The sequence below is a fragment of the Ambystoma mexicanum genome, chromosome 8, assembly GCF_040938575.1.
Source record: "Ambystoma mexicanum isolate Mex_15411 chromosome 8, UKY_AmexF1_1, whole genome shotgun sequence".
Classification (NCBI taxonomy): domain Eukaryota; kingdom Metazoa; phylum Chordata; class Amphibia; order Caudata; family Ambystomatidae; genus Ambystoma; species Ambystoma mexicanum.
The window spans coordinates 689,851,949-689,875,378 of NC_090929.1; the positions used below are offsets into that span (position 1 = coordinate 689,851,949).

At 43.8% G+C, this 23,430-nt stretch overlaps 1 protein-coding gene across 4 annotated transcripts in view; it reads left to right on the forward strand.

Moving 5' to 3' along the window:
• SEC31B (SEC31 homolog B, COPII coat complex component) overlaps positions 1-23,430 on the forward strand; it is a 2,991,081-nt gene that overhangs the window by 2,015,981 nt on the left and 951,670 nt on the right. For all 4 annotated transcript variants that reach the window (XM_069610491.1, XM_069610490.1, XM_069610492.1 and 1 more), the window contains one exon: positions 16,836-16,962. In XM_069610491.1, coding sequence (XP_069466592.1) covers positions 16,836-16,962 — 127 coding nt within the window. The remainder of the gene's footprint in view (positions 1-16,835; positions 16,963-23,430) is intronic.

Here is a 23,430-nt window from a genome sequence, read left to right on the forward strand (position 1 = left end):
AAGCATGTGACCGACTCTCTTGAGGCTTCTTTTGATTTCCCTTCACTCTGCCAATCTTAACCCACATACCTTGGGTACTGCAGGATTTGTGCCTCATCTTTAAGCCATGGCCAATCAAGGCTAGCTAAGGTGTGCAACATCTTGGTGAAATTAGGATTTTCCATGACCATATCAAAGTCTGTCATCTGCTCTACTTTGAAGATTAAATTCATCGGTGCAGTCCTACCATGTCTTGAGGGGGCAAGCCCCACACCGTATAGCAGGATCTTGTCATTTCAGCATGTTTTGCTTAATTTTATGAACCAATCTCTGACATCAGCCTAGTAGCTCAAGACACACCCAGACCGTATTGCCATTTATTCAGCTCTCTCTCCTAGCCTGGCTGGACATTACGCTGTTGCAATGGCATCTTTTAAACAACTCTGATAATTCTGTAGAGTTTAATTTTCAAGCAGATCTTTACTCGCCCCCTATGTTGCTCCAGTACCTCGAAGATCATCTTTTTCTGGAAATGTCCAATTCCTCTGAGTTCAGATGGGCCGGTCGCTGCCCGAAAATGTAATCTCTCACCCTCTTGGAGGCACGAGATAGGATGCTTTAAGAAATGTATCTGGAGCTAAAAAAATCTTACGGACGCTGAAGTCCTTTTTCCCCCATCTTAAGAATATGGTTGTCAAAGGTGTACCAGACACAGAGTACTGTGTTCTATTTGATAAAGCTAGAAGGCACTCACTCCCTGCTGCATAGCTACTCTTCTGTCAGTACATTTTGACGGAAAGTGCAATTTCAGTGCATTTGCTCTGATTAGACTTAATTAGGCTCTGCACAATTGGATGCTCCAGACCTCAGTGTCCCATAGGATTTTTCAGCTCTGGCGATTTCTGCAAATAGGCCTGTTTGCCACGAACCATAATGCTCTGTGTCACCAATACGCATCCTGTCTAGGCTTCTGACCCAACTGTCTGGTATATGCTTTGCTCCAAGATTGGTCAGACAATGCTCTGTATGCCTGTCTTTCCTCCCACTCCTCTGATTAGATATACACTATTGAAGTTCAGGTTGTATGTCCTGTTATCTGTCCTCCGTATGGTCTCAACTTCACCAGGAGTGGGATTCCAATCTCAAACGGCTCTGATGCCGGGTTTGTTGAACTACCTCAGGAAATGGAGCTCTTTGCTCAGTAGATTGAAAGTATTCTCCACCCCTCCTTACCATCGATGTACTTGTTCACTTGGTACCTGATGTAAGGTACTCATGGTGGCAACAGTAATGACAGACACAAGTGATCACAGTTCAACGGTGTTTCTTAAAATGTATACAAGGGTGAGCAAAACGCCTACTCTAAATCTAAGATGGGAGCAAGCTTCGACCATCAAATAATAATCTGGCAGTCCTGGTGGCGTCTCATCAAATTAAAAAGGACCTATACTAAAAAACTCTATTGCCAGTCCTTGTAGCTAAATTACATAAATAGTGTGGGATAGTGTTCACAAGAAAAGAAAGAAGTGTTCACAAAAATAAGTCAGGATGGTATAGTGAGGTCTCCCGGCCCCCGTTTTAGCATGGGACAAGGCGGGGCTCTTGAGCACAGCACACAAATGGTCTTTTCCAGCACAAGGCTACTGTACTTCTCAGCGATATGCAGATCTTCAGTGGCCAACTCTCTGTACACAAAGTCTCTTGCCCAGAGAGCCTGATGTATCAAAATAACAAAACAAAATGTGCCTCTTTGTAATCTTTTATGATGGTTGACAACTCTTCACCCAGGGATCCCCCTTAACCGGGCTTCGATCCTTCTTGACTGTTGGCCTCACTCTGTCGGATTCACTACGGCTTCTTTACTCCTAATAATTTCACCTGTAGAATTCAGGAGTTGTAGTGTCTTTTTAAACAACCTTTCACTTTGGGCTTCCCTCAACCAGGTACACTCTTACCATGATCTATGATGTGATATGATATGGCATTTATAATGCGCCTATACACAAGTGTTTCAAGGCACGACTAGGCAAGGGAGGGGGAACAGAGCGAAGACGGAGACAACAATCTTACTAGGACAGGTGACATTGAGATCACGCAAGTGCAGGGGAAGGGGAAAGGGAGAGGGGACAGTTCAGTACATGGGATCGACAGTAAAAAATTAATAGAATAAATAAAAGCAATAAGTAAAAAAGTGTGGCAAGCTGCAGACATCTGGTGTCAAATGCAGGTAGGGGACTGTAGGGATACATAAAACAGTCCCCAAGTGCGGGGAGTGACAGGGAGGCAGTGCAGGTGTGTAACTGGTGGCGGAGGTGACCTGGGCCAGAGATCAGAGGGTGGCCAGGTGACCAGTGCAGTTTGTTTGAGCCAGGACTTCAGCAGGGGACAGGGGGAGAGAAAGCAGAAGCAAAGAGGAATGTTTTGAGGTGCTTCCGAACCGGAGATGGTACTCCTCATGTTTCAGGGAGGCAGGGAGGCTGTTCCAGAAGGAGGCCCCAGCCGAAGAAAGAGATCTACCACCAACTTGTTGCTTGGAGAAGCGACTGACCCTGAGGGAGTTGGAGGCAAAATGAATGAAGAGCTCGAGAAGGAAGATATATAGCCCAGAAGGCCTTGTGGACAATGCAGAGGGTTTTGAACTTAATCCCTGCAGCCACTGGGAGCCAGTGCAGAGATTTCAGTCCTGGAGAGATACAATCCCTGGGCTTGAGGCTGAGGACAAGTCTGGCAGTCCTATTCTGGATGAGTTGCAGAGGGCGGAGAGTAGAAGCAGGCAGATTTGGAAAGAGGCTGTTGCAGTAGTCACTGCCTGGAGAGAACCAGAGCTCTGGATACAGTGAGCTTCTGGGGGAAGGCGAGGAAAGGAAGAATACCTCTGAGGAGGTGCAGCTGGTAGTGTGACTTCTTAGAGACGTCAGAGATGTGAGGAGAGAAGGAGAGTGTGGAGTCGAAGATAACCCAGAGGTTTTTAGCCTCGAAGCTGGGAGCAGGAAGAGGGCCAAGAGAGGCTGGCCAAGAGAGGCCAGCGAGAGAGTGAAAGGAAAGGAGGGAGCGGGTGTGCTGATGAGCAGAATCTGTCTTACTGGCATTAAGGCAGAGATCATTTGCGGCACACCCCTCCTGGATAGCAGACACACAGTCCAAGATGAGAGAAGGAAAAGAGGTGTCTGAGGGGAGCCTGAAAATGAACTGAGTGTAATCCGCATAGCACTGAAAGCTGTATTTTGTTTAGATACTTCAGCCTTTGTTGGCTTATAGTCCTTTCAAGGGTGCTTCTATTGTGCCAATGATGTTTTTTGTGCTTGGTTCTGCACTCCAAGTAACTTTATTGTGGCTGAAACAATATCATCTAATAATTTTTCTTCATTCGATGTCACTTGTCATTTGTGCGACTCCTGCACCAAAACATCTTTTTTTGTAGACTCTTAGTTTATTACTTCATATATAATGTTATTCTTCATGTATTTAGTTCTCATATTCCAGTCATATGATTGTACATGAAAACACTTTTAATCTCCCAACAAGTGTTTCACCCCAGGTATTAGCCGTGGCTCTTCAGGAGAGATTTCTGTACAAAATTAATAAAAATCAAGAATTTATCTCAAGTTGATTAACAAGCTTAACCCTTCATTAATTTACAGAAAATCGCCATTTCACACATTATTAATGTATTCACAAATGCTCTTGTACCATATCATTGTAGGAAATACTAAAGAAGAGGACTCTACTGTGTTAAATAAAATAATCTGGTTAACTCGCCCTGTTTTTTATATCATTCACATTTTGAAAATTACTTTGTAGTTCTTATTTTCAAAATTCAAAGTGGATTTCTTTTGCACCCAAGTAAGTACATCTGAAAAGAATTTCAGAAGAACTGGTTATTTTGCTAGTATCATAACAAATGATAATTTCACTAATAACGTGCTAACTGTTTGTTGAGTAGAGAATGCAAGTGTATAAAGTTTTTCACTCTTCTCTACAGCGTGGCCCAATTTATTTATTTATAGAAGTTCAAAAACGAAATTGAATGCAATAGAGCGTTACCTCAGTCTTCATAACTCCCGCAGGTTCGATTGCCTGTCCTCGCCAGGATCCGCAATGATTTAAAGCTAATTCAGTTCTGTTTTCATAGTTTGTTTTGGCGCGTGATGACGTCATCGCGTGCATGTCCCGCGATGACGTCAACCCGCTCCAAAAACGTGCCGCGGCCATCAAAGGTGACACCAAGGTTCTTGGCCTCGCAGGTGGGGGTAGGAGGAGGGCCAAGGGAGGCCGGCCAGAGTGAGGGGGAAAGGAAGGTGATGGTGTGCCAATGAGGAGGATCTCTGTCTTGCTGGCATTAAGACAAAGATCGTTGGCACACACCAATCTTGGATGGCAGTTAGGCAATCGGTGATGAGAGAGGTGGAGGAGGTGGCCGAGGGAGATTGGGCGATAGTTAGCCAGGCAGGAAGGGTCGGCAGAGGGTTTCTTAAGAAGAGGGTGCACAAGAGAGTGCTTCATGGGGGAAGGGAAGACTCCAGTGGCAAAGGAGTGGTTGCAGAAGATGGCCAGAGCAGGAGCCATGGTGTCAATGTGGTCCTTGATGGTTTTGGAGGAACAGGGATGAACCTGTTTTCAGGAGACTTTCATAGATTGGACTTTTGAGGAGACTTCATAGAACAGGGGAAGACCGAGGAGGAGGGGGAGAGGAAGAGAGAGGGGACAGGATGTCCTGAGTTTTGGAGATGAAATGTGAAGCCAGAGCTGTGCAGAGGACCTGGGAGGGAACAGGAGAGGTAGAGACTGCAGCAGGATTGGCCAGTTCCTTGCAGATTTTAAAGAGTTCGGCTAAGTTGTTAGATGCTACAGTGAGATGGGCTTGGATGAGATCTTCTCTTGGTGCAGATAAAGAGCCGGTAGTGCCTTTGGAGCAGGTGACAGGCCATTTTGTCAGAGGATGTACCAGAAGCACAGCATTTCCTCTGTCACCCTGCACTTGTGTTTGTGGGTGACGAGGTCTGAGTCGTACCAGGAGTTGCACTTGGCTTTGGGCTTCAAGCAGATCCTCATGACAGGGGCACGGACATCCAGAGTATCAGATATAGCAGAGTGGAGCATGGAAAGGACTGAGTCAGGGTGTGAGTCAGCCCAAGGGGGAGGAGGGATGAGAAAGTGGTGGTGAAAGCCTCAACTGACACACGCTTCATGGTTCAGATAACCGAGAAGTTGGGTGGCAGTGCTGGAGGTGACTTGGCCTAGGGGGTAGATGGGGTGAGCTGGGAGGAAAGGAGTAAGTGATCACTCCAGGAGAGAGGAATGATGAGAGGAATAGAAAGGGGAAGGTCTGAAGAGATCAGAACATCCATAGTGTGTCCTCCAGAGTGAGTCGGGCCAGAGGGGAGAATAGAGAGCGAGAGTCGCAGAGGTCGCGAAAGAGTCCAGAGGAAGGTCTGGAAGCATCCAGGTGTATGTTAGTCTCCAAGAAAGAGGAGTTCAATGGTCGAGACCAGGAGGGAAGTGGAGAGGTCCGCCCACTCGTAGAGGAAGGAGGAGATCTGACCAGGAGGCCGATAGATGGTAGCCACAGTAAGGGAATGGCTAGGAGAGAGAGAGAGAGAGAGAGAGAGAGAGAGAGAGAGAAAGAAAGAGCGCCTACAGAGCCTGCATCACAATGTTTACTGGGTTACTGTTTTCGACTCTGCCTTGTAGGCATCCCTCAGCCGGGTTCACATTTGCCTTAGCTTTTTTCACTTTACTTAAGTCTGGATTTTAGCCCACAGTCAGGCTTTTCTTTAAAGCCTGCAGTCAGACTTTCCTATATGTTGTGGCTCAGACTTTCGACTGTACAAGGGATTTTTGCTCGACTCTTGTATGACCACTTTGACCTCTTACTACGGGCTCTCCTAGAGCCCTCTGGTATTTGTAGTTTTAGCAAAAGGGGACCAAGCACAGTCTTTCGGTTGAGCACCTACGTGGCAACGGACCACTCTGCAGCTGGTCTTCCCCCTGCTGTTTTTACAGTTCTATAACACAGTCTTTGTTCTTTAATTCACCTTATGTTGCCATTTGCAACCTTCGCTCAATATATTTTTCTTTACCATCGGTTCTCCCTCGGACTCACCGGGTGTGATGAACCGCTTGGCGTTTCTTGTCTTTGGAGTCAAGGATGATACCACGGTAGCAAGCGTCTCTCCCTGCTTTGGTTATCAGTGTAGGAGGGCTCTGTGCTACACCACACGCTGGCTGTTATTACCAGTCTTATCATTCCTTTCAGAGAGGCTTTGCAGGTCTGGGTCGAAAAGGGCAAGGGCACTTCTCTCCTTGTTGTCCTTTCGGTTCTAGCTGCCTTTTTCCTCCTCTTGAACTGCTGTCCTTGAATAGCTGACTCGTCGTGCAGTCTGCCTTGCTTGTAGTGTGTTCTCGTGCTCACCTTTTATCCCTGCAAGGAAGGGAAAGGGCTGTCAGGTGTGTGTGGTTATTCTCAATTGCCTGCCTCTGCCTGACCCTCTGGGACATGTCAGGTAAACTGCTCTGGTGTTGGTCTGTTGATTTTCATGGTATAAGAACGTGTTTCTTTCGGAAGGGGGGTAGAACTTCTGAATATCCTACGGGGTAGGATGGGGAAGAATTGTTATGAGGAAGGGGGTACCGCGTCTCACCTGTCATTGTCCCACTTCCACTCCCCGAGGACCCATCATCCAGGTGATCCTTTCGCACTCGTCCAAACCCAGGAACTGGATCGAATAGCGATGGCCGTGGCCTGGCCACCTGGATGGCAGATCCCTGGGGACTAGCGGGTGAGACACCTTCAGGTTTCATTGTGCAATGTTCCTATAGAAGGTATATATTTATATTAAACCGGTTAATATAGCGGCAGATGCACCAAATTGGTTATGGAAGATATTAAAATTCTTCCAGAAAGTATAGCCCCCATATTAAAACGCACCCCTCACTCAAGAATTTTGAGACGCCTTGAAAAGCAGAAGGACCCTCTGGGCCCCTATGAGATTGGGCAATTTGAAGGGCAGGAGGGTGGGAGAAACTATGCCCTTCCGATAATGGTTGATGGAGATTCAGGGGCCCAGGTCATTGAATTACACACAAATGCTGTGGACTTATTAACTTTGCGTAGTCCGAATAATGTACCTGACGGTGGAAATATTCACATCCAACAACATGAGATGATGGGGTGTGGGTTTTAAAAACCAAACACAGAGGAGGGTGAAGGCAAAACAGAAATGATGGTCCCAACATCCAATTAGTACCAGGCACTAGGAGATGAACAGCATCAAGATGATTAGGTGAATGGTATAACCTTAGGAGCCACCAGAGGAGTAACAAGAACATTGTATGGCCAAAACTGTTTGATGGGCTTTAGTACATCTATTAGCATAGGTACTCAAACGCATGGTTCCAATAATTTAAATGCCCCTCAGCTGGAAACAGGTGGTTATACATCAGAATTGGCACAGGAGCTACAAATGTTGACAACAATGTGTGGTTCACTTGAAAAGGTAATTAAGGAACACTGCCATTCTTTTGCTTTTGCTTGTTTTAAGGAATGTTTTTGGGACAACCGTCTAAGTATGGATCATTGTGGACCCATAGGTGATGGGCTCACTAGAAATCGAAAGACTGAGAACATTTTGAAGGATATTCCTGTTAAAGTTTGTCCTTTGGTTAATGGGCCAACCCGCTGTCTATGAACCAATGGAGGGTGAGGGGTGTTATGCATTGAACCTGGTGGGTATGAGCGAAACAAGGAAGCCTATAGGTCCTCCTCACCTTCTGATTGGAAACATGCATGGGTCCAGCTATGTGGACCGAGTGTATCCAAGAGTGCAGAATGGTCCCTTCTGTCCACCAGCTGGAAACATGCAGCTGTGCAGTCAGAATACATATAAAATAATGCTGTCATGGATTAGTGCTCCCAACACCACACTCTTGGGGAATGGGAGGATGCAAGTGTTGGCAAGAAATTTCAATAGGGACAACAGTAAATATCAAAAAGACTGCCTTTCCCTAAGTGCATGGCAGATTGATCCATCTGTTACACTGCTTAATGTAGAGCAGCTCACAAAAGGGTTCTATGAAACACAGGAGTCTCTGATCAGCAAATGTGTACACTATTTCAGGCATGTAAGAGGGTGCATGGCTATCATCAGAAGTGATATATTAAAATGTGTAAGACATATCATGCATGATCAGAGTGAGGATAAGATTGTGTTCTATTTAAAAAAAGGGCTTATTGTCCTTAGAAATACGGGCATACCCACCTATGGGGTCAAGAATCCCAATGTTTATAGGAAGACTATGGACTTCAAAAATGTCAATCATATATCCCATGGAACTGGACCAGTAGAAAGGGGACCCGATAGACAAGACTGGCTACATTGATAAATACTCTTCTTAACTGGCCTTCTCAGCTATTGAATCTAGTTCCCCTGACGTCCAGTACTTGGTGCTCACGTCACCGGTTTCTGAAACTATTTCCTTGTTTAACATCTACAATCGGGTTACAAATAAGGGCATCAAACATGGGATTGAATTAGCAAGGAATCTTGCATAAACGAATGAAACGCAAAGGGGTTTGGGCCCACGATCCATACTTGTTAGAGACCTGAACCTGCAAGTTGAGCCCCTGTCCGATATGAAGGGGTTATGGGATGATCTAGATGAGATGTGGGATATCCCTTTATTGGACTCCACTACACAGAGTAGGGTCCATGCGCAGGTCCTCGGTTGTTCTGCCACCTTATTTGGTATGGCTTTAAGGACCTGTAATGGGCGCCTTGAAAAAGATCTGGCAAAACCCACATATCAAGGAACTAATAGCACTATGCACATAGACTGTATCTTCTTATCTTTGAAAATGTGGACCCCTGTAAAGGATTTTGTAGTTTTGGAACAAGAGGGAAGTGATCATAAGCCCCTGTTTTTAATATTGATTGATCTAGGTAAACAAGTGATTGACTATTAAAGTTATCATAGTGTTAGGCAGAAACCTGTGCAGTTCCCTTAGGGAACACTGCAAAAGATTTAGGACTACAGGTGTTAGCAGTAAACCCACTTGGTAGCAGTCTGTACCACCCAGATTTACCTGGTAGCTGTGGCTGAGCAGTCAGACTTCTCTCAAGAAGAGTTAGGCAGTATGCAAAGTATACACAATAGGCACTCAGACACACCAATACAAGCAAACTCTGACCAGAGCTTTGGTATCAAAGTATATAATTATTTATTTAAAAACACACTGTTTGAAACACTCCAGCACTCTTGTTGTAAAATATTCTAAACACAGTTACTATTGTAATATATACACCCCTTTTTCCTTATCAGATAAGTCTTAGTAAAACACCACTTATTTTCATACAGAGGTGAGCGCTTGACTAGATAGCACTCCAATAAGTTTGTGAAAAAGGGAGGGAAAAAGACAGAATATGGAAAGGTACACCACTCTAAGATTTCAGGAACACTGTTAGCAAGGCAGAAGAGCAAAAAGTCACTGGTGAGCCAAAGTCCAAAGGCTGGGCCCACTCTTAGAGAGAGCAGAGCACAAATGCGCCCAAGATCACACAGTTACACTAGGCTTAGAAAGTCTTGCAGGGAGTTCAAAAAGAGTTTAGAGAGGCTCAGGACAGTTTAGCCAGGGTGTCCCAGGCCAACCCAGGTTCGAAAGCCGGGGGCTAAATCTACCCCGTACAGTCGGTGGGAAGGGAAGCCAGGCGGGACACGGTACCTTAAGTGGGAAGGATCCTCCAGCGGTGGCAGTTGTTCCTGGCAGTGGGTGAAAGTCGCGTCGTCGTCCAGGGGAAGAGAAGATCTCGACTTGGAGGAAAGATGAAGGTCGTTGCACTGCCAGGGAAGAAACCAGCCGCAGAGTTTTCCGGTTAAAGGTGGTACCTTTGTTTCGCGGTCATGGTAAAACGTGGTATCCCGGTTGCCGGGGTGCTTGGCACAGGCAAGGCGGCCACGAGGTACTTCGGGAAGGCGAAAAGACGGTGAAACTGGTTATCCCCACCAGTCAAAGGAAGAAGACTCTCCGGCGGGAGATCTCCTCTGTCGTTGGGAAAAGTGGTGAGACGGTCCAGCAGGGCTCCACCGGTGGTGTCGTCGTGGCAGGTTGGCTCAGCTTCTCCCTCGTCGGATTCTTAGGTCCTGTGGCGACTTCTGAAGTTCCAGTCCCCAAAGTCCTGCTTTTATGCAGAAAACCCCCATTCACTCAGCCTAGCTGTCACTCAAACATGCTAAGTGGTGAGCCGGCCGGCTCACCACTTGGGCCAATTAGGACGGAGTGCGACTTGAGTTGCCTAGGCAACTCAGTCCAGGGTGCCTAAATCCCCCTCCACCCCTCCTAAGTACCCCAGACAGAGTGGCACCACTTTGGAGGGCTTCTGTGGAGAAGCCCGCCAAAAAGTGGAACAAAGGGCTGCACTTGGGTTGGAGTCACAGAAGAGAACACAAACGCCATTTTAGAATCAAGTTTTGGCAAAAAATACCAACCGGAGAATTAATATTAATTAAATAAACCAGCGGTATGTTCGAGGCTACCGTAAATAATTAAATAAAGATAGTAGCCTAAAACAATGGGAAATGCCATAGGAAAATATTCGCAGTTGAATATAAAAAGTAGTATCCACTGCCACCAGCCAAAACTCGATCAGGGGGGACGGAGAGGTGCCTCGACTAACAGACCCCGGGGCAATTGAATTGCCCCAGCCAGTACGTCCACAATATGATGGTTTGTACTGGTTCTTCAGAATTTAAGACTAGTAAAGTCAATGGTGACTTTACATGCCCTGGGAGACAGTAGTCAGTCCCAGGGTATGGAGTCTATACTGGGGGGTCACTATGACACCCCTGTGTTACAGCACTGAGGGTGCTGTGTAACACACATCACAAAAACACATGAAGCCCTATGAGGTAAAAGACCCCATAGCCCATTAAACACATCTAGATTCAAAGAAACACACTCAAATCATGTCCAAGAGTGAGGGTAAAAGAGTCTTACTCTTGGCAGGAGAAAAAAATAAACCCAAAAATCCAGCAAAGCTGCTGGGGGACTCACTAGGTTAGGAAATTCAGCCTAAACAGAGAATTCTCCCTAACACATAGCAATGTTGTCCAAATTCAGGGACAATCTAAAGGATTAAATGGCTTGATCTTGATCTAGAATATCTGAGACCAAAAATCTGAGTCGATTCTGCCTGATCTAGAGTGTTCTTAATAATGGAACCAGGAGATATAGATACTTACACTGTATATGACATCCTGATTCAGACCATACAGCCATTTGTCCCTAGACCCTGTAAGACCATAAGTAAAAGGACCATCAAACAGATCATCTGATTTGATGAGGACTGTAAAACAGCCAATCTACATAAGTTGAAATGCTTAAAGAGAGGCCTGGGTTTTGACAGGACCAAAGAGAGGCGCCTTAGAGAATGCTACAGACAATTAAGACCAAAAAAGATGAGCATGTTCAGTATGAATGGGATAGACTGCAGGAAGCATCAGTTTCGGGGGACATTCGCCTGTTCTGGAAGACAGTGGAAATAAAAAACGTAGCAGCAATGAAATGGCCGTTCAATTCAGTCTAAGTATTTGGAGGGAACCTTTCCAGAATCTTCATGGGAAATAAATGACATCTGGTACCCAGGGCACCACCTTACAAGTCCAGGAGAGAGCTAATAGCTCAGACCTACTCCAATTTGACCTACAGGAAGTTGTAAATGCAATTTGATCTCAAAGAAGGGAAAAAGCCCCAGGGCCAAACCTAATGCCTATTGATCTGGCCATGGATGAACCAACTGTCTGGGCACCGGTATTATGGCATTTATTCAATGTTGTTCTTAGATTTAATTAGGAGCCCCCCTCTCTTGGCAAAATGCAACTATAATCCTATCTACAAAAAAGGAGGGAGAGAGAACCCCGGAAACTTTAGGCCGATTTCATTACAGGATGGAAGGGGGTGGGGGAGTTATTTATGAGCATTTACGGGCATGGGTGGTACAGGAAGGGTTGATCAACTATCTCAAGGCCAGGTTTAGGCCCAAAATGAGCATTATCGCCCAGGCATTCCAATTACATCTGGTCACGCAGAAATATATACGGTCCTAAGAAAGATGTACCAGTTTTCGTGTTTGTTGATCTCTGGACCACCTTTTGTGTGTCACGGGGGATGCTGTGGTCCATTTTGGCCAAAAGGGGAGTAGCAGCCAATTTGCTGAAAGTCATAATACAATTGTACTCCAATAACAGAGCCTGCGATGGGGAGTAGTGGGAGAGTTAACAGAACTATTCATGGTGCTATATATTGACAAAGTAATTCAGTATGTTAGATTGAAGTGTTTGCATCAGCCGAAACTTGGTCAAGAATCAATTTCAATACTCTTATTTTCAGATGACGCAGTACTTTTACCAACATCCGCAAGGGGCTCACAACTACACTTATTTGTGAGAAATGTGCAGAGCTCCATTTCGAAATTAACATAGGGAAAACAAAATCGTTAGTCTTCCGACCAAAGTTTAAAAAGCAGATAAAAGTTCAATCAAACATCAATGGAATCGCCCTTGAACAAGTCCAATGTTATGACTATTTGGGGTTTAGATGGGGTTTAGATTCAATGACAAAGGTAACTGGACCTCGCAGATATTTAAATCCAGCGCAGCATTGGAAAAATACGGGGGGGGCAATATGGAGGTTTTTTTCTAGCTCATGGTCGGGGTGCAATTTCGCCAGCCCTTACTGTGTACACACCCCAGGCAAAATCAGCCACCTTGTATGGGAGGAGATATGGGGATACTCAACCGGTCACAATTTGGGTTTGGCTGAAAGACGCTTCCTCAAACGGTTGCTCGGGCTGTCGACAGCATGTCCGGGCAACCCTGTCTAGTTAGAATTGGGTCTCAGAGCAATCAACAGTGATGTCACCTTTTAGGCCTGTCGCCTATTGGTAAAGACTGTGGATGACCCCTGAACTCATCATGTATCGTGAAGCATTAACATTTATGTTGGACACTGAGGGAGGTAGATCACTGCCCTGGCTTAAAAATGTGAAAAGACTTCTGTTGGAATTGAACATGGAAGATGTATTGAATAACCACATTGGCATCACAAAGGGTGATGTGGAAAAAGCTAAGAGAATATCACAGGAGGTTGCTGAGATTGAATTGGTCAATGCGTGCAGTGGGTTGTCTACAGGAGCTATTTATTTGGCAAGCAAGTCTTTATTGGGGTTCGAAAAAATATTTAGATTTGGTTAGTCCCCTGCTCTCATGCAGCCTCTACATGAAATTTAGGCTAGGCCAATTGAATCTGGCATGCCACACTAGATTGTGGGATAGCACTGGAGATGACTCATGTTTGCTATGTGGACTAGCAAGGGACTAGCAAGGGAATCTATAGTTTATTTTTTGTTCTTCTGCCCGGGCTACTGTGGAGCCAGGAACATATATTTGAAGACAATTTATAATACACATGGAATATGCTGTACGAGTGAAGCCATTCTGTTGTTCAGGTGCTGTGTGACATAAATGGAATATTGTTTGTAGCAAGTTGAATCGATCAGGCTTGGCGAATACAAGCTTAAGTATTAAAAGTTGAAGGCGCTGGGATTCAAATCTAAAACTTTCACAATGAATCAGGATCTCAATCCAACTGTATTTACATTTTTGATTATGAAATTATTATTATTAACCAATCAAATATGCACTTTATTGATCTTTGCACACCATGATGCTGCTAGTAGATTAATGAAGGCACTTGTTGCAAAATGTGCATACATTACGACCTTAGATTCTAATATTTGTAATATTCTTGTAGAATGTTATATCTATCATGCTTGGCGAAAAAGAGTTAAAGTATTGGAAGTTGAAGGTGATGGCAATCAAATAGAAGTTTTTTTACCAATGAATCAGGATCCCAATTAACACAACTGTATTTAAACTTTGATTATGAAACCATTATCAATATTAAACAATTAAATATGTACTTTATTGCTTTTTGCACACCGTGATGATGCTAGTAAATAAATGAAGGCACCTGTTTCAATATTTGCACATATCCGGATCCCAGATTTTTAAAAAAAATCAAAATGTCAATTTTTCACATTGTGCGAAGTGTATCTTCTTATATAAAACCTGTTGGATGTTCTTAATTCACTCTCTGTATAACGTGACGGATTCAGAGGAAGTATACCAGGACATATTAATCATTAAGTCTTTGTTAACAGTGTATTGATGTGTTGCTTTTATCGCTGTATAATTATGTGCTTGGCAAATTACTGCATTGTCAAATAAAAGCTATATGATGATGACATACTTTAATTTAAGTGTTCTTCAATGTTATATTATTTTCTTTTGAGTATTTTTGAAAGTTGTATTCATTTCAAAACTCAATGTGTAAGGATTTGCTTATTTTTTATGTTTCGTTCTCTTTTTGGATTCACAATGTCTTAATTCTCATTATTTAGAAAGCTTTGTTTTAGTTATTGTTCAATATTTGTTTGTTTCACTTAAGTTGACTTGCCTGGAGTTCGGAGACCTTTGAAAACATCTTTCTTGACACACGCGACCACTCTAGATAGGTTGGTAATTGACAACAAAAGGACCAGAGACCTTCGAAAACATGCTTGGTTGAGGCATGCGACCACTCTAATAGAAAGTATTCCTGATTAACAGACTTCCCACTGTTGCGCAGCGGGTTTCACTTTCATTAGAAACTCACTGGTCGCTTTGACAGTTCGGGCTGCAGCGGCGATCACACAGTCTTCTGTCTTCAGTGCCAGGGCTGCAACTCCTGCACCTCAGACACTCCGGTGTTGCTCCTACAACACCAGGGAACGAGCACCTCGAGCAGAAAGAAAGGGGACAGCCTTCCTGCCTGGCTCCTTTCAGCTAGCTCAGTCGGCTCTGGGGATTTGCAGCTCTCACGCTATGCTTCCATGAACCAACTTTCTCTGTAGTTCCCAGCGTCTCAGGTCCTGCTCCCACCTTGTTCCCCACTGCTTGCGCCTGCCTCCCTGCTGCTTCTGCTCTCACTCACACGCCCTCTCACTGTGTAGCTGTCTTTTTGTCCCTTTATACACCCGCAGCCCTCCAACAGTGTGCTGGTGTGCTTCAGTTAAGTTTGCCTGACCCGGTTAAGGGGACATGCCTGACCCTCACAGCTCCTAACAGGCATCTTAATCGCCCCAGTACCAGAGTAGTAAAAGAGCATAGTCTTCATTGCTCTTGGTTGCCTTTTCTTCGTCCCAGTACTGTCAAATGTCATTTGAGGAGAAATGGCTTATAATAGCCCATGAATGTTGGGGAAGGGTTAGGTTGTTTCTTAATAGGGAAAGCAGGAAATCATGTCTCGCACACAGGCACCTTATTCCTTCTCATCCGCCTTTTGGGTCTTCGAAGCTTGTCATTTTTCTTAAGGTTTTCCTGACCAAAAGGAAATGGTTGTCAATATTCCACAAACGTTTCTGGGAATAATGGTTTGTCACAAAATGGAAAGGGGAAATACTGCGTCTCAACTGAGGACCCTTCCTTCCAATCCCAAGAACCCTCCACCCAGGTGATCCCCGCCCCCTTCGCTTCTCCACCCCTAGGGTCAGGATCCAAAAGCAATGGCCTTTCCCTGACCACCTGTGCAGAGGATCCAAGGGAAATAGATGTGAGGATGCCCTAAAGTGCATATTAGTCACAGGGATTTGAAACTTGTCCTAGATCTTACATTGGGACAAAAACATCATCACTGACCTTTCAGGGACCTGACTGACTCGTGTAGGGCGGACCTGTGGGGCACCACATCCCACCCCTCCTCACATGTATTTTTTTTTTGGTTACTTCCTTTAAAAGGGATGCATCTTTTGGCCAAAAAGTTCTGCGCAATCGTTTTTTGGAACGTTCAGTGCTTATCTATTTAGTTATGTTCCCAATCAGGTTTGGAAGGAGAAAGATGATTAAAAAATGTCTTCCTTGGTGATTTGGGTTCTTATTCCTTGCTTTCCACCCATCACTTCACCTATCTGTCCTACCCAAAGAGCAAATGCAGTGATCCAAATCCTAAGAACAGAGAGTGATTGTTGATGCTCTGCTTGTAGATGTATAGTCTGTGTGTTAGGGGGTGCATCACTTGTATGCCATTCTAAATGTATTTAAAGTAAAAACAATTAGAAAAGCTTCAGCGCCTGTATGGCAGTCTAGGCGTATCCCAACCAGGCTGTGAAAGGAGGTAAAGCAATGACTAAGAGAACAAGAATCACTATGAACCTAGTTTTTCTGACTTGAGGCAAAATGCTTGACTTTATAAATGCTTCTTTTTTATACATGCAGCAAAAATAATGCAAAATCAATGTTAACCCTAATTAACATTTCTGGTACAATATGGATTGGTGAAATATCTATCTGTTCCATTCCATACATCTCAAACAGCACAATTAATATGCTATGTGTTTCACACTCATGCAAGCTGCTTTGGCCACAAATGCCTTGCTTATGGGTCTCCTCAGAGTGTGGGTGTATACAGGCATGATTTTCAGGCTGTCAACTTGAATACAGTGGCCGGCGTAGAGAAGACTGATTTTGCATGCATACAGGTGATGAGCTCTTTTCTGTTGTAAATGTTATGTAATGAGTTGTGTAGGCTGGGTAGAGATGAGCAAATCAATATGTATTTTTTATCAATTGATTTACAGTACTACTTTTTTTGATGCCTCACCAGCCCTGTATTAACATGCTTGGGTTTCTCTGTGAGTATTGGTGATTGGGATTTAAATGATCCTGGACAAGCTGATTGTTTTTATTGCTCAGTTAAGTTGCCCATGTAATTTATGGTGCAATTAATAACACTTGTTGGTCTTGTGTATTATTTTATTCTATTTCAGCTTCTGTCCTCTCTAGTACAACATAACTGGAGAAATATAGTGCTGGAATGTAACTTGCAAAACTGGAAGGAAGCATTAGCCATCTTGCTGACCTATTCAAAGTCCGACGAATATGCTGAACTATGTGGTAAGAAAGGGTTGCAGTTATTTTCTGCATTTTTATCGGATAGGTTTACTTCTTCTTTGCTGTGATTATTTGAATGTCTTTTGTAATTTAAAGGGTATGATCAAAGTATAGTTTACTGTGTAAAGAGCCGTGCTGTGAGGTTATATTTTTAAGTCTATTTTGGAAGTCCCTTTTAAACTGTCAGATTTGGGTACATTCAATCTGTTGGGACCATGAAAATGTAAAAGGTTGATCCTGACTATGTTTCCTGAATCATAATAATTGCACAATAAATTTAGTAGCACTATTTTAACATCCATTGGCAGGTTGAGAAAATGTGTTTGGTTGACTGTTATGTTTTTATGTTGATGGGAAATGTAAATGAGTTGTCCTTTGAACCATTCTTTAATTTCCTCTACTTTTGAGCAATACCTGCCTATTTTCCTGTACATGGTTTGAATTTTTACATCAGGGGCTGATGCATGTTCAGAAATGATTATCTAGTCTGGGTATTTTTATCATTCCTTACATAAATCACATAAGTTTGGGTTTTGGTATCTTTTAGTGGATATCATAGAAGGAAATATGCTGTGATAGAATAATGCATTACCTTTCAAAGTTCCAAAGACCTTTTTTTTGTTGTTTTAAACATTTCTTTATTGCATTTTAATTGCACAAAGAGCAAATCTTTATTTATTTTGTCATTTGTAAAGCGCACCAAACCAGGGGGCATCCGGGCGCTGGTTACAAAAAAAGCGCAACTTAGTATAGCATCAAGAGTATATAAGCACTAGGCGCTAGTTACAGAAAGGGCATATTAGTATAACAATAAGAGAAAGTAAGCACTAGGCGCTGTTTACAGAAGGCGCGTGGAATGCAGCATGGGGAGGTGATGCATAGATTGTTTTCTCAAGATTTAGGAGGTCTGATGTTACAGGTCAAATGAATAGAGCCAAGTTTTGAGTGCTTTGCGGAAGATCCCGAAGGAGGGTTCCGTTCTTAGGTGTAGTGGAAGGGTGTTCCAGTGTTGTGCGGCTATTCATGAGAAACTACAACCCCCTGCTCTTTGTAGTTTGAATCTAGGGATAGTGAGGAGGTGGGATTGTGAGGCCTACATAGGTCTGTTGGATTGGGATTTGGTGAATTTTCTGGATAGGTATCTAGGTGCAGTGTTAGAGAGGCATTTGTGCGAGAGTTTTGAATGGAATGCGCTCTTTAATGGGTAACCAGTGCATACTTCTTCTGGCTGGTGTGATATGGTCTCTTTTTGGGATGTTCAGGGCTGCTCTTACATTATTACAACGTAGTTCACAAAAATAATGTTCACCCTAACTCTACATTTAACATTTCCCAACCAACCCTCCCTCCCCGTCTGATCTCCTTCTGCTGTCCTATTCGCTTTAACTTTAAGCCCCAAAAGACCTTCTTAATCAGATGGTGACAGGCAGGAATCAGCCTCTTTCTGTGGCATTTCATAGCCTACGTGCCAACACATTTTCACGTTGAATATAAATATACATATTTTCAAATATACTAGGTCTCCTTTATATAAAACACTTCTCTTGTGTGGGAATATGTTAGAGGAGCTCATCATAATGGGAGTGTGTTGCTTCCATCTCTCCTCTTCTTGCAGAAGATTGAGGCAGCCTCGCTGGACGAGGTGGTACCTCTTGGTAGTGGTGTACCAACCGTCTCACAGACTTTGGATGCAAGAAGGAGAATGTTGTGGCTTTGGGACCTCCATTGAGCTCCCTTCACAAGGCCACCTCTGCATGCTAGTCCATAGTGCCATGACAACACCCACCAGGCCAATGCAAACTGTATACCCTTAAAGCAAGAGCAAACACTGCAGACGTTTCGCAATCTGGAGAAAATCCTTCTCTTACAATGTCAGTCCTGACCGTTCTATTTCTCTGTGATTAGGACACAGGTATTTAGGATCCATGTTCTTCTCCATTTTCAAGTTTACTTCTTCTCCCCTTATGCTCAGTCCTGTAGTTGTGGACCTTTAGCTCCACCCCTTTATCCAAATTAGGCCCACCTCTAGAATTAGTAAGTGCGCATTTTTGTCCATAAAGCAAGTTTTATTGTACAAAAGGCCAGGTGGGGGTTAGATGCTATCTAACAGTCACACTAACCCTGGTCTCCCTGAACCACACAAAGAACACATATTATATACAGTTTGCAACAGTTAATACACATACCCAGATACCGTTACAAAGGCATCCCCCCAAACATGATTGGTTGCCCTGTACAGAGAAATCTAAAGCCCACACAGTTCATTGGACACAGACATTATAACACAATCCCCTAAAGCCTATAATTACAAAGTTTGTATTTTCAACACACCCGTCCCAAACACCTCTCCATATTTGGTGGCAGCCTTGCCTCTTGGTTACTCAACAGAATTCCTATGAATGACACACACGGACCTGCCCTAAAAATACCTAAGCACATGAAGATGAGAGAAAGACACTTAAATTACTTTTTGACCTATTCATGTTTGCTAACCGCATCTCTCAAACCTGTCCGGTGTCCGATTTTTATGACTACTTACCTTTCCTATTCACATGAGTTTGTCCACTCTCTGACAACACAATCGCTTTCCTGAAAGTTATTACTATTGATCTCTGCGAGTGACCCGCGAGAAGTCACCACCTGTTCAAATAACCCCACGAGTTTCACAAATGCCTAACCCTTACAACAGTGAGCTTTGCTGTTGGCCAGAGATCATATCTTCCTTTCACCCTCCAGCACTTGAGCCATCTGCAAACTGACTGCAGCTACCCCGTTGACCAACTTTCAAAACATGTTGCCTGACTGCTGATGGCCCTCTGCAAACCTTTGCCACTATTGCGAAAACACCCTTCTAATTCACAATACGAAGACCCATGATACACAGAGCAACCTCACCTCCTATATTCATATCTTTCAATACATTCAAAAAATACTTCCCATACATGCTGTTTATATCTGCCAGATAACGTGTGCCGTTTATACCTATTATGATCTCTTTTCATGACCGCCATTCATACAGCTAAAGCTCCACGTGCACATATTGATCACCTGCTTCACCTGAGTGGGAAAGGGCCCTCCGTGTGACAATGTTTTATCGTTCTATTCCTGCGCGCATGCAGATCTTGCCTCTACAAAAAATAACCAACGTAACCTGAATTTAACACTTACCCCATTTACCATAAATATTGTAATATTTGTAGCAATTTGTGAAAGTGACAGAAATTACGATGTCGTGTCCACCCCAGTCACTGGTATGGCGCACAGAGTTTGAATGTTTCCAATTTCCCAACATTCCCCTCTTTAGATAATGCATTAACTAATATACCAATTTCCAAATAATCAATCTTTATGGAACAAATCTTCACAAACATTTTTCCCATACTCATCTGCTAGACAACCCCAATTTGACTCCTCATTAATTCTGAAATATCGCCATTGTTCTACACATTCACTCCAACCTGGGGAACGACAGAACCCGCCCTCACCCCATCTTCAATCATTCCAAAATCAGTTTAAGTGCCTATGTGAAGAGAATTGGTCTATACCTAGCCTTAGAGGGTGTTAAAAGAAACATGGCAGTACTCCTAGTGAGCAGCATCGAAGACAAACTGACAGGAACAAAACAGTACTAGAGAAAAATCAAAACAGGTGAAAGTGCTTTTAAGACTGTTCATCCATGATCCAAGAGAAAAGAGTCCAAAAAAGTATTGTCAATAATTCCTGCCTCCCTCTCTATGGCCCCCTTTAGATTTTGTAATTCAGTAATGTTTTGAGCCAATGTTCCATTATCCAAGTCATTAGAAATACGTGCAGCAGGTTTTGCCCAATTTATGGCACACTCCCCCCTCCATAGATGTTCGAGGCCCAAAATGTAGCGATTCTGCAGAGTTTCAAAACACAAAGCCCTAAATTCATTTTTGATGGTATGGAACGCTAACGCAGAGGAAATGACAAATAATAGCAACTCGTAACAGGTTATTCAAAGCCATTATGCATTGACGGAGGATTACACGCCTGGCACCAATAGAGAGGAGGAAAAAGTTTTAGTACAGCTAAACAGTTGAAAATGATCAGGAATGTTCCTTAGAGCCTCAGAAGATACTGCTGACAATTTTTCGATCTCCTCAAAGCCAGTTTCTCAGGAGTCCTGCAAAAGTTTATAGATTGTCCATGTCCGATGACACAAAGGATGAAAGGGGCAGAGGCACAAAGGGGGCACACATGTGGACTCAGTGTAAGGTGGCTCTGTGGAACCACGAAGACGGGCACGTGCAAAGTAGTGATGATGCATACACCTCTCCAGACCAGAGGTAATTGTTTGTACCTAAAGGACCCACATGACCAGAATAATTTGAGAATCGCTGCTATACCGCCAGTAATACGCACATTGGTGCTGCAGTTTTGATTTATGCCCACAGGCACTGTGCCATTGCCCATAAAACACAGAAAAGAACATTTAAGTAACCGAATCTTAACAGGTTTCTCCGGCTCCTTGAGCCATGTCTAGAAATTCACATATTTTCTCCAAACATTTCCACATGCCAAATTAATTTGTGCCACCCCTTCTTCCGAGAGTCTAACCAACCCTCTAGCCTTGCAACTCATTACCCCTTGCTCATGTTCGTTGTTCACGATAATCAGACCCTCAAGGTTAAGCTGCACTCTTTGTGTACAACAAACATCTTTTCGATCTTGCCCATTTGAAATTGAACATTCTTCATCGATCGGAAGGACGGAAGCTGCTAAAGATTGTCCCTGAAACTGCCCTCAAACCCTGCATAGGGCTAGTTGCACCAGACAACGTGCATCTGCCACTTCTACCTCATTAGGAATAAATGATCTAGGGACACCATGGGCATGGGGAATGAGGGAGCAAATGTAACATGACTCGGTTACTTTCTCTCTTCCCACTCTCTTCATGTGCTGGTTCCATAAATTATCAGCTGCAAAACTGTATGTGTCATTTACAATTTCTAAAGTTCCATCAGAATCATCAGATGCAAAATCAATTTTAGAACTTTGTTGCATTTCAGATAGTGCGTCCATTGTACCCAAATAACCCAATGTTTCATCCCCTTGTACAGACACATTTTTTGTCCAACACGTATGACCCAAAAAGAAAATAACTCTATAAATTGCTGAACAGATTGTCAAGTTCATTCCATAAGTTTGTCGTGAAAAACCAAAAAAGTCCTAAATAATTCTTCTACAACCAATTCCTACTAAAAACTTTCTAAATTTTAAGACCATTTTTTAAAAAATTCTCAGGTTTCGTACGCTCTCCTCCCCCTGTCAGCTGGAACAAAATGTGATTCCTTAGATTGCACTTAATTATTAGTAGACTGCTGTTCCTCAGGCGTCAGTGGGGGCGTACCGGTGTCCCTCCGAACATCGTGGAGATGACCCATGCTTTAATGCCTTCCACTTTCACAGCCATAGGAGTAGAGAAGATGACCCTATGGGGTCTGTGGAATTGACGGACGTTCCAGTGACGAACAAAAGAGCGGACGAAGACCCTCTCCCCGGGCAGTAACAGATGCTGATGCTTGTTTGGTCTCACTCCGCCTTGATCTTGTTTTGCTGATGAATGTAAAGACTGGAGGGGGGGTTATCTGTACTCCTGCCCTCTATATGGCAGAGTAGAAGCACAGAGCACCCCAGCCAAGACTATATATTTGGTAAACGTGGATGAGCAATGAAGGCTTAAGCTCTCATGAGGTGATGCAGGCTGGTTCGCAAGTACAGTAAAGCACCCACAAAGGAATGTCCACACACTGTTAGCGAAAACACAGTTCTTTATATAAATAAGGCTTTGATTATGTACACATACAATAACACACTTTGTGCTCAGGCAATTCTAAAATGATATTAATATACAGTCTGTGTTAACACAATTACTTCTTTGATTCCTTTAAAATGCATCAACTGTAGACAGTTTCAAATGGCATACAAATCAATGAATAAAGTGTATCCACAATAGACCTAAGAGGAAAACAAGTGGTTAAACAATTGGCAGAATACTGCGTCCCTACCAACTAGACACAGTTCTGTGTGAGGATCCCCCCCCCCCTACTCGTTCGGGGCACAGTGTACGTTCTAGTCTTTCCCGACTCCGGCAGACTATAATTATCAGGCAGGTGAGATCATCAGTGCGTTGCAAACTTTCCTTGCTACCTGAACGTTGGTTCTTGTCAACGCTCCTGTTCATATGTCCTCACCCCCCTTGCCTTTCTTCCTGTGTTTCCCGTTCCTCTGCTGTTCTCGTCCTTCCCCTGTCCTCTCCATTGCTCACTGCTCTCAGGCGGTATCCTTGTGCCTTTGCTGCTCTCCGGCGGTATCCTTGTGCCTTTGCTGCTCTCAGGCAGTATCATTGTGCCTTGCCGCTCTCAGGCGGTATTCTTGTGCCTTGCCGCTCTCAGGCGGTATCCTTGTGCCTTGCCGCTCTCAGGCGGTATCCTTGTGCCTTGCCGC